The 11,435-nt window shown below is 40.4% G+C and overlaps 1 protein-coding gene across 1 annotated transcript; it reads left to right on the top strand.

Moving 5' to 3' along the window:
* Positions 1-5,690: 5,690 nt before the first annotated feature.
* Positions 5,691-10,375, top strand: tbr1b (T-box brain transcription factor 1b). The gene is made up of 6 exons (XM_086090368.1): positions 5,691-6,406; positions 6,509-6,663; positions 7,469-7,590; positions 7,698-7,856; positions 7,958-8,019; positions 9,311-10,375. Exons 1-6 carry the CDS (start codon positions 5,706-5,708, stop codon positions 10,137-10,139), a joined length of 2,028 nt encoding a protein of 675 aa, XP_085946494.1. The 5' UTR covers positions 5,691-5,705; the 3' UTR covers positions 10,140-10,375.
* The last annotated feature ends 1,060 nt before the right edge of the window (positions 10,376-11,435 follow it).

Below are 11,435 nucleotides of genomic sequence, written 5' to 3'. Positions count from 1 at the left end.
GTACGGACGCGTGTCGCCGCGTGTCCAGGGAGGCCGGCTAATGAGACTTTAAAAAGCCACAACTGCCCACTCCGCCCCTTTGCAGGCCTCCAGCTGTCTTTCCTGTCAGGGAGCAACGCCGATTCCCATTGACACACAGGGGCGGCTCATATTAGCATAGTCACGGGATTAGCCAAACAACTTAATTAAACACTTGACATGCATCGTCTTGGAGTCAAAGTTGAGGGGAAAAAAAGAGGATTTTTCTTCCCTTTCACTTTGATTTATTGACGGAAATTGCAATGTGACATGTGGCAAACAACATATAAATAACTTAAGGGCCATCTTAAATGCATTCCCATGAAATTTTTAGTGCCACTGTAATATAAGCCACTACCTGTCATGAATTCCAAATAACCTTGGCTCTATCCTCTTAGTCCAGGCCCAGCGCGCCTCATTCCTTATTACTGGCCTGACAAGGAAATGTTTACCCATCCGACAAGAGACATGCCATTCCGTGGTTGGGAAAAAAAAGAAAAAAAGGGAAAAAAAAAAGGCAATTTCACCTGACTGGAGTAGCACGCCGTGTGTCCCCTCGCTGTGTGCTGGCTATAATTTTGTTGTCATTTACTGTGCTGTGATCATATCATTGAAGTGACAGTAGTGGGCATTAGGTAAAGTCCCCGAGCTGGTGCTCACTTTGGGCCCTTTTTCTCTCCTTGTCATTCACATTGATTAGATTAGACCCAGGTGGCCCGCACACATTCCTTTGGCACGACAGCAATCGGAATAATAAAGAAGAGGTGATGCAGCTTGTAATGTAAAAAGGACATTTTAAATCTCGTTTAAGTTTTTCTCTCTTTTTACAACAACCTAATGACATCCAAAACACAAAAGCTGAATCCAAAAGCCCACTTTTAACTGACAGGACATGTCTGTCTTTCCATCGGAAGTAGCTGAAAAGCAATAAGAAACATATTGTTAAATGAATGACATCTCTGACCGTTCTAATCAAAACTGAGCCACTTTATTAGCTTGGCAAGGAACGAATTGCTGTGTTGATGGTTGATACAACTCTGCTCATTTGTTCGCGTGTAGCAGATGAAGTCGCGTCGTTTACAGTGTTAATACAGCTAGCAAAATTAGCAGCATTGTATCACAAAACCCACCCTTGAGTCTAAACATAAAGGAACGCGCTTAAGAAAGTGTGTTGTTGGAACGCGTATCAATCCAGCTTTGACACAAATGGCAGCGCTAGCAATACTGTACTAGCATTAGCATTGTAAATAAGCCGATGTTAGCCATGGCTGCTACGTTGGAAGCATTGCTTATTTGTAATGGAGTCACACAAAATGTTTTCAGTTTGAAGTGTATTGTGGGGCTGTATAATCAATTAAAAAAAAGAAAAAACAAAAGGAGGTGTAAACTTAGATGTTTATCAAAAATGTTGCTAATTCTCTGTTAGCTGCCTGAGGTCCTCGTACCTCTAAAAGGGAAATGTATTCATTCACTTTTGTTTTGTCAATTCATTTTTTGTTTGTGGGTAACTAATAGATGGGCGTTCCCCTCTTCTCCCCTCCCCCCCCATTTATTTTCCGGAGGTGGCTTATTCCACCATGGGGCCAGAGGTTTTATGTTGGTTGCTGTTGTTTTGTTTTGTTTTCAGTGTTCAGTTAAAGCAGCAGAACATTTCATAAAAATGTGTTACATATAATGACTTTTCAAAGTTTTTACTTCTTTCATTTTTTTTTCCAAATTTTTTTTCCAAACAAATTGAATTTAAACGTATTTTTTAAAGTAACACACACGTTGGCGATCATCTCCATTCTTTTGGGCCAGTGGAATGAGATGAGCAACTCCCGGAGGCATCCAGGTGAGTAATTCTTCACAGGTATAACCGCATTGGTCGGTTCAAGCCCGTTCATTGTGCTGATTAAAAGATCAGAGTTGGAAGTGAACCATAATCCTGTAATTAAGCAATCCCAGAGTAACCTCCTCTCGCGCTCGGGTCCGGACAAGCCCGTGCTTGCACCTTTCACAGCAATAGATTACTGGACCCTTCAGCCTTACTGTTTAATGACCTCAATGTTCATTAGAGGCACAAGCTCCGTACGCGACAATGCAGTACAGCCGCCAAGCCTCCTTCCTACCCTTTTGCTGTTCAGGGTGCACTGAATGCCAATTAAGGTGCTGTTGTTTTTATTCAACTGGAGTGGAAAGTCTCTGAAAATCCAAATCCCTGTTCTAAGGAGACTATAGAACAAAACAACAAAGTGAAGTATTTTTAACCCTCTCAAAGGCATGGAAACGTATTGATTTATGAAATGACTCGCAAAACAAAAGGGAACTATAAACATTGTATATTTAACACCAAAATGTTCAACCAATCCAAACATAATGGAAGTCGGCTAGTTTAATGCTGAGATATAATGTAACACAATAGACTGGCTAGCGGAAATTAGCATAGACATTACAGTAATGATAACCATTCAATGAATGAAATGGAAATTAAAAATGGTGTATTTAAACCAAAAATATTCAAAGTACAATTTTACTCACAGATATATAGCCCAGCATTTTACATGATTTGTTACGCTAATATACTTTTTTCTTTAGACAAAAAGTGCATGATTTGGTTGGACATTTCCAGGTTTAAATATACAATGTTTAGTTCTCTTTTGAAGTGAACTTCAAGAGGAAGTGACCAATAAACAACTTAAAGAATTCAGCAAGAGTCTTTTTCATTGTGTTTTTTTTTATTCCTGCAAAAAAGTAAGTAATTAATACTTTGAAAAGTGTGTTTTGACATGTTTAAAAGTGCTTAGAGTGTATGAAGGTGTTAATTATTTTTATTTTTTTTTAATTGTTTTTGGTTTCTTATCGCAGGTATGAAACGTATCCCTGCAATTAACTGGGGTTCACATATTTTATTTTGATTAGACACATTTGTTATAGGAATACTTTGATCAATATCGTTAACTGGAATGATGAATTTGCCCTTACAAACCAAAGAAATACTGTATAAAAGTGTGTATGACATCATACCCCCCCCCCTTCCCCCCAACCACCAGCACCCCCAAACAGCAGCATGTGTTACCTTGGTAATAAGCTTATTAGGCCGGAGTGCAAGGTGTTCACTGTGCAGCCGTGGCTGCAGCTGCTCCCAATGCACTGCGACTTTGTCACCTCAACTACTGTTGCTTCTATTTTTTATTTTTTTTCCCTATTTCTTTTTAATAACACGAATCATCCAGATGATAACTTTCATTTCAGGCTACTGCATTGACGACTTTGACGATGCAAGTGCATCTACTGTCGTCATATCTTGATTGCTTTCAATCTCTTTTTTTTTTAGGACGCCAAATTTGAGGCGTTGGACATTTCATTAGGAACACCTCACAACCATCAACTTGAAACAAAAATCACTATGTAATAAGAAATAGGTTCCATTGCGCATGTGTACCTAATGAAAAGGCCAGTGAGTGTCCACTCAGACAAAATCAATGTGATTATCTTTTCTTTCAAATATTAAAAAGTCAACAGTCAACCCCTCCGCTATGGAACGTTTCCCTCGGCTCAGTGTGCCATGTCCCCGATATCAGTGCACTGGCTCATAACTTCAGAGCCTATGAAATATTAAGCAGCCCTGGGACTCATAAACACATCTTCAGTGGGACGCCGTGATTTCACGCTATATCACAAACATTTTAAGGCATTCCATGCACTAAGCTGTCATGGGCTGTCTGTCATTGATGTGAATAATAAATCCACTCATGTCCACGGCAGACATACTTTAGCACTCATGGCGCATAAATAGGTAAATAACGAGGGTAAAATAGCTAAACACTCAGATAAATAGCCTACACTCTAACAACAGCTGCGTCAAAAATAACCCAATTATGGGTTACAAAGTGCTTGACTGATACTGGGGTCAATTTGGCCCAACTTTTTTTTTTTTTTATATGGTGGTTTTGTTTTGTTCTCCCCACAAAACAACCCCTAAAATGTGATTGTTTTGTGTGGGATTTTTTTCTTTTTCTTTTTGGGGTCATTGGTTGTACAAAACAACGCAATTTTTGGTTTGTTTTAACAACCCTTTTTTTCTACAAAACAATCCTTGTGTTGGAGTTGGTTTGTGAGTTATTCATTTGACCCAACTTTTTGGGTCAAATTAAGTTTTTATTTTTATTTAAGTTATTGATTTGACCCAATTTTTTTGGGTCAAATAAATAACCCAAAAAGTAGGGTCGGTCCATTTTTTACCCATTCGATGTTTGAATCAAATGCAGATATTGACAGATTTTGTGAGGTAACCGATTCAGCTCTTACAAGGGCGACATGGCTCAATGGTAGAGTGGTTGTCTCCCAACCATGAAGTTGCAGGTTTTGATCCTTATGTTCTTGAGCAAGACATCGAGCCAGAATTTACTCCCTCCCAGTGGACCTGCCAGTGTTCTACATGGAAACAGCTGACCTCCGGTATGTAAATCAGTGACTTGGGGGTTGTGTAAAGCACTTTGGGCACCATGGGATAAAGCACTGTATAAAAAGCAGCTCATTTATTCATGGTCATTTTTTTTCTCTCAATTTTCAAATGTTTTTTTTTTTTTCAATCCCCTGCTTATATTACACCCTGAAAAATAATTGGTCAAAAAGAGCCCAATTTTGGTCAACAAATGAACTGACTCCTGCTTTAATGGGTCAATTTGACCCAACTTTTTTTGTACAGAAATATTAGATTTTATACAAAATAATCCAGAAAGTTGGGTTAAATATACCCAAGTAGTGGGTTTATTATTATTATTATTATTAGTAGTAGTAGTAGTAGTAACAGTAGTTTTATTATTTTTTAACAAAATTGGGTGATTTACAACTCATCAGAGATCAAATGAACAACCCAAAACTGCTGGGTCAAAAATAACCCAATAATAAATAACTAAAAAACTAATAATAATTGTTCTGTTTTTTTAAATAACCCAATTTTGGTCAACAAATGGATCGACCTGCTATTGGTTCAACTTGACCCACACAACTTTTTCGTACACAAAATTGGATCAAAATGACTGAAGTTGTGGGTCAGTCCAATTTTTTACCAACATTGGGTTGTTTTTGACACAGCAGTTCTAAGAATTAAAAAACAACCCAACTTTGGTCAAAAAGTAATAACTGAAGGAGTTGGGTGAAATGAATAACCGACAAAACAATTGTTTGACAATTTTTTTTTTGTAATTAATAAGCCCCTTTTTGACCCTATTTGGATTATTTTTGACACAGCATTTCTAAGATTTCAAAAAGAACCCTTTGGTCAAAAAGTATTAACCCTCAGAGAAGAAGACCTTTTTGGATTAAATAACCCCAAAATTTGCGTTGGTTCCTTTTTGACCATATTTGGGTTATTTTTGACCCATCTGTTTTTTTTTTGTTTCCTTCTAAATAGCAATTAAAATGAGCTTGAGTTATTTGCGGATTTTGTTTGTGGTGGCCCGGTCCCTATGCCTGCACTTGCCTCATCCTTAATTAAGTAGTGCCTAATTAAATTCCAAGCAGCTTCAGCCAATCAGCGTGCTGCTTTCATTAGAGGCACGCTCTCCCGCATGCTCGCAAGCTGAATTGCTTCAAGTCGTCATCCTTTTCCCTCCACCACTGCGTTGCATTGTGGGAGTCGTATGCTAATAGCAACAAATATATAGAAAGAGGAAACTATAGGGGGATCTATAGGTTGAGTGATGCAAGTGCACATCTCGCCTCAGCCTAGTGACCCGTCCGGGAAGCGCGTGCACGCGAGCAGCGCACTTTCAGGCTGCGATGGAATGGACGCGCATCGTTCGTCTATCATCTCCAAGCACGCGGAGGGAAGTTCAGCCGTGAAAAAAAGCCCCAGGGAGATGACGAATGAGTCGGAGGCAGACACTTTCCCCGACCCCAAGGACGCGCGCGGGGGCAAACTCTCCCCTCCCGGCGGCGGTGCAGCGCACGGAGACGCCGTCGACGCCCGTCACGGTCACACCCTCCATGGAGCAGGAGCGGGAGACAAGTGCAACTTCTCTCCGCCGTCCGCCTCCGCAGGAGCCAGCATGTTCCCGTACCCGAGCCAGCACGCCGCCTTCTCCATCGGCAGCCCCGGCCGCTACGTGGCCCACCACCACCCGGTGCTGGCCAACGGAGCCTACAACGGCCTGCTGAGCAACTCGTCGGCGGCCCCGGGCTACCCGCCTCCGCCTCCTCCGCCGCCGCCGCCGGCCGCCGCCGGCTACCCGTACGCGCAGCAGTACGGAGCCGCGTACCAGGGAGGCGCCTTCTACCAGTTCTCCCCGGTCCAGGCTGCCGGGCTGGTGCCGGGGAAGGCGCAGGTGTATCTGTGCAACAGGGCCCTGTGGCTCAAGTTTCACAGGCACCAGACGGAGATGATCATCACCAAGCAGGGACGGTGAGGGGCACTTAAAGAAATAATAATAATAATAATGATCAAATAAAATGAAAAAAAACCCGAAAAACTCTTTCACATGCTGGCCTTCTTTGTGTTGTATAGGAGGATGTTTCCGTTTTTAAGCTTCAACATTTCAGGCCTAGACCCAACTGCTCACTACAACATTTTTGTGGATGTTATCCTGGCTGATCCAAATCATTGGAGGTTTCAGGGAGGCAAGTGGGTTCCCTGCGGGAAGGCCGACACCAACGTCGTAGGTAAGGTGCACTTTATATATGCTGTATAATAATAATTATTATTATTATTATTTAGTGCTCAGTTTCCCCATTAGAATAAATTAATGTATTGAGCACGACTAAAATAATAATAAGAAATGATTTAAAAAAAATACAAACATTTATTTTAGAAGCAGCACATTTGTTTTATTTAACATTTTAGTCAAATAACACACGCAAAGTTGATAAAAAAATCAACATTTTAAACTTTGTATATGTGAGGTCTTTGAATGTCGTTCAGTTTACACGCATTGAATTCGATTTAATGCATTTCAATTTAGCACTATTTGTGTTATTTAAGTGCTGCATGCAAATGTTACTAATGATTGATCATAGGTAGGCTAAAAAATATATATATTTTTTTTTAAATAAAAAAAAATTTTTTGGCACTCATTGGTAGGATTTTAAAAACAATGTTTACAGTCATTATTGCATATTTGATGATATAGTATCAACAGCTGAATTATGTTTTATTTATTTTTGATATGATTCAGGGTCCCGATAAACAACACGTTGGTAAATGTATTTAATTTTTGTAATTCAAATTTGAAAAGCAATGAAATAACTTGTAATTTTCAGTCAATATTTTTCTTCCACTGCTCAGTTGAGAGAATTCAAACAATTTATTTTTGGGATGCTCATCAAACGACAAATATCGACAGAATAAGCAACAAGCCTCATTGAAAAGCCTTTCTTGTTCTTCGAATTCAAAACAACCCCCCATCCCCAGATTTAATTGCATTGCAAGGTTCTCGGATGAATTTCTGAGATTTGTGTTCCCATGCAGGAAATCGAGTTTATATGCACCCGGATTCACCAAACACGGGTGCACATTGGATGCGTCAAGAGATCTCTTTCGGCAAATTAAAGCTGACAAACAATAAAGGGGCATCCAACAACACGGGGCAGGTATAGGACGGCATCACGTGAAAGCTGTTTTCCTGAAATGATTTCCCAGCATGCGCGACTCATCTTTTGTCGTCTGTTGCATGCGCGCTTGTGTGCTTTTGGTGCAGATGGTGGTCCTGCAGTCTCTGCACAAGTACCAGCCGAGGTTGCACGTGGTGGAAGTGAACGAAGACGGCACGGAGGACGGCAGCCAGCCCGGCAGAGTGCAGACGTTCACCTTCACTGAGACGCAGTTCATCGCCGTCACCGCCTACCAGAACACCGACGTAAGAGCACGAAAAAAAAGGGTTCCAATTCATTTCGATTTACTGAATGTGCACACGTGACAACTGATAACCAAGCCTGCGTCCACTTTTCCCTTCAACAGATTACGCAACTGAAAATTGACCACAACCCCTTTGCCAAAGGATTTCGGGACAACTATGACACGTAAGATTTGTATAAGTCCTTATTAATTGCAATCATTAGCTTGGATTTGTTTATTATCGGATATTTGAAACGATGCATTTCTTACACGATGACGCCACCGTTGAACTCCAAAATGTGACTCAACCAATGCAATTCTAGACCATTTTATTCATCTTTTTTTTATTTCCATCGCCTGCACGATATTTCTTCACACCTCATTGGATACAACCATAATCATAATAATTTTATTTAAAAAACTAGCACTGACGTTCTCATTATTTTAAGGTTACATTGTGATGTATTGTGTGGCCTAATCAAGTGGCCAGTGGTTGCATCTTTAGACACTGATGTAATGACGTTTGTTAAAAAATAAACATTGTTTATGCTATGTGTATAGTTCATGGATGGAATGGAAAGCAATAAAAAAAATTTTTTTAAATGTTTTATTATTTAATTGTTTTAGTGCAGCTGAAGGTAACTGTTTGTTGGTGTACCTAATCAAGTGGCCAGTTGGGGCATCTTGAGAGACGTGCTAGAAATGCTGCAAGGCTAAATATTAGCATGATATAAAAAAATTAAATAAAAAAAACATACCAAAAAAACAGATTTTGAAACTATTGTGTGAGTAGCTAATAAATAAATACACAAATAAATAAATAGCATAATAATATAAATATGTTTGAGTTTTAAAACAAAATGATACCACTAAAAGTCATAATAATTGAACTAATAATGATCAAATAATTTTAAATGACAATTTAACATGATTTAAAAAAGTAATTACGATAGTCAATGTGTATGAAATAGAATAAATGACTAATTGTTTCTTTTTTTAATGATAAAACACATTTACACTATTTTTATTTTAGCGTATATATATATATATATATATATATATATATATATATATATATATATATATAGATATATATATATATAGATATATATATATATAGATATATATATATATATAGATATATATTGTTGGTAAAATTGTACTGCAAAATCAAAATGTATACTAATAGTTTAAAAAAAAATAACAACCGGAAATAAAGAACAAAAATATAATGAAAAAGACCAGCAAATTTTAATAATAATAATAATAATAATAATAATAATAATAATAATAATAATAATAATAATAATAATAATAATAAAACAGGTCAAAGTGTGATTGCGGGGTCATATTTAATTTCTTTGAAAATAATTTCAAATGTGTGTAGGCTACCTAATTGCACGCATTCTATTGACCATGAACTTGTTTGCATGCTGGAGCCGTCATGTCGTTTCTCTTGCGCGTGTTTGTGTCCAGTGTGTACACAGGCTGCGACATCGACCGCCTCACTCCGTCCCCGGGCGAGTCCCCCCGCTCGCAGCTCATGGCCGGGCCGCGTTACGCCGTGCACAGCCCCTTCCTCCAGGAGCAGTTCGTCAGCTCCTACGCCAAATCTCGCTTCCATCCCGGCATGGCGGCGGCGGCGGCCGCGGCTGCTGGCGCGGACCGCGGCGTGCCCCTCGGCAACAGCTTGCAGAGCGACGAGCCCCCGGTGGGCGGCGCCCCGCAGCGCTGGTTCGTCTCCCCTGCCAACAACCGACTGGACTTTGCCGCCTCGGCGTACGAGGCCGCCGACTTCGCGGGCAACGCCGCCACCCTGCTGTCGTACGCCGCGGCCGGCGTCAAGGCCCTGCCCTTGCCCACCGCGGGCTGCTCCAACCGGGCCCTCGGCTATTACGCGGACCCTTCCGGGTGGGGGGGACGCACCCCGCCGCAGTACTGCGGGGGAGTCGGCGGCAAAGCGAGCTCCGTGTTCCCCTGCTGGCCCGCCAACTCCATCGGGGGGAGGAGCAACTGCCTGGCCGAGGAGGGCGACTCGATCCCCACGCAGCGCTCTCCCGTGGGCTCTGAGGAGGCCAAGGCCAAAGACGTGACCTCCGAGTCGGGCTGGATCGAGACGCCGTCGTCCATCAAGTCGATTGACTCCAGCGACTCGGGCATCTTCGAGGCCGTCAAACGGAGGCGGATGTCGCCCTCGTCCACCCCCGTGCCGGACGCAGTGTCCCCGCTCAAGTCGGACCTCCTCAGGGAGGACAAGACCTGCTCCAAGGACATTGGCTACTACAGCTTCTACCCGACCAGCTAAATCTATCTATCTATCTATCTATCTATCTATCTATCTATCTATCTATCTATCTATCTATCTATCTATCTATCTATCTATCTATCATTCCCTTTTTCCTTTCTTCCCTCCATCCTTCTATCATACTGTATCCTCCCATCAACCCCATCTGTTCTTCCATCCTACCATCCTGCTATGTGCTATCCCTCCCTCTATCCGTCTATCATTCCAAACAATGGGTATTAAAAAGTCTACACACCCATGTTCAATTTTTTTGTGATGTTAAAAAAGACCAAGATAAATTACTTCAAAATTTTTTCCACCACTATAATCTTTAAATCTCATCAAAAAAAAAAAAAAGAAGAAGAGGCATTTACAGAGTTCAAGTAAAAGTAAATTTACATAATGTAGTTGAAAAAGTGTTCACACCCTCATGTAACTCGCATGTGGCTGTTTTCACAACTAACCAATCACATCCGAACGCATGTTAAGTGGGTGTCAGCACACACCTGCCACTAATTAACCCCCCTCCGATTAACCTCAGATAAAGTTCAGCTGTTCTAGTAGGCTTTTCAGTCTTTTTTTTTTTTTTTTGCAGAAACCTGCAGGGTTTATGCTAACTTCGGAATGCTACTTCAAACTGTTCGCAATTCAGAGGCATGAAATGATGGCAGGCGTGTAGGCTATATTATTCCGCTTTAGCATGAGTTTGAATGTGATTGGTTCATTCTGAACACACGTCACATGATCTTAGTATCTTATATTATACAGTATAGGTTACATTAATGGTCTCAATTTTGATGTCATAATAACCTGACATTTGAACAGAGGTGTGTTTACTTTGATTTAATCCACTCTACATATCCCTCACTATAAATTTTGACAGTTCACTTCCACTGTTAATAGCCAAAAAAGTGTACATTATCCACCATTCACTTCTTACAATCAGGGCCACTGTAAATAGGAATATAATTTATATATATTAATATTGATTATTGGTGATAGTGATTGGATGTACACTCCAAATAAGATATGTAGTGTTGCAATGAACAAATATTCTGTCAAGTAGCCTCATGTGATATTGATCTATCTGTACATGCACACAGCATATATTGAGAATATGTACATGACCTGTTTTTGTGTAGCAAAACAATCGTATTTTGTACTTAATCCCAAACCGTAGGCTACCAAATGTTTACGATGTTAAACGAATCACCGCTACATTCGCGATACGTGCTTGAAAACAACTTATATGTGTGTAATGTGATTTTAAAATCGAGGCTGTTTTTTGTTGTTGTGAAGAGATCAGTCTCTGTTGGA

This window comes from Leptonotus elevatus, chromosome 12, assembly GCF_054856555.1.
Source record: "Leptonotus elevatus isolate MCC_2025b chromosome 12, RoL_Lele_1.0, whole genome shotgun sequence".
NCBI lineage: Eukaryota > Metazoa > Chordata > Actinopteri > Syngnathiformes > Syngnathidae > Leptonotus > Leptonotus elevatus.
The sequence above is the reverse complement of the archived record's forward strand: the minus strand, read 5'-3'. Positions and strand labels throughout refer to the sequence as shown.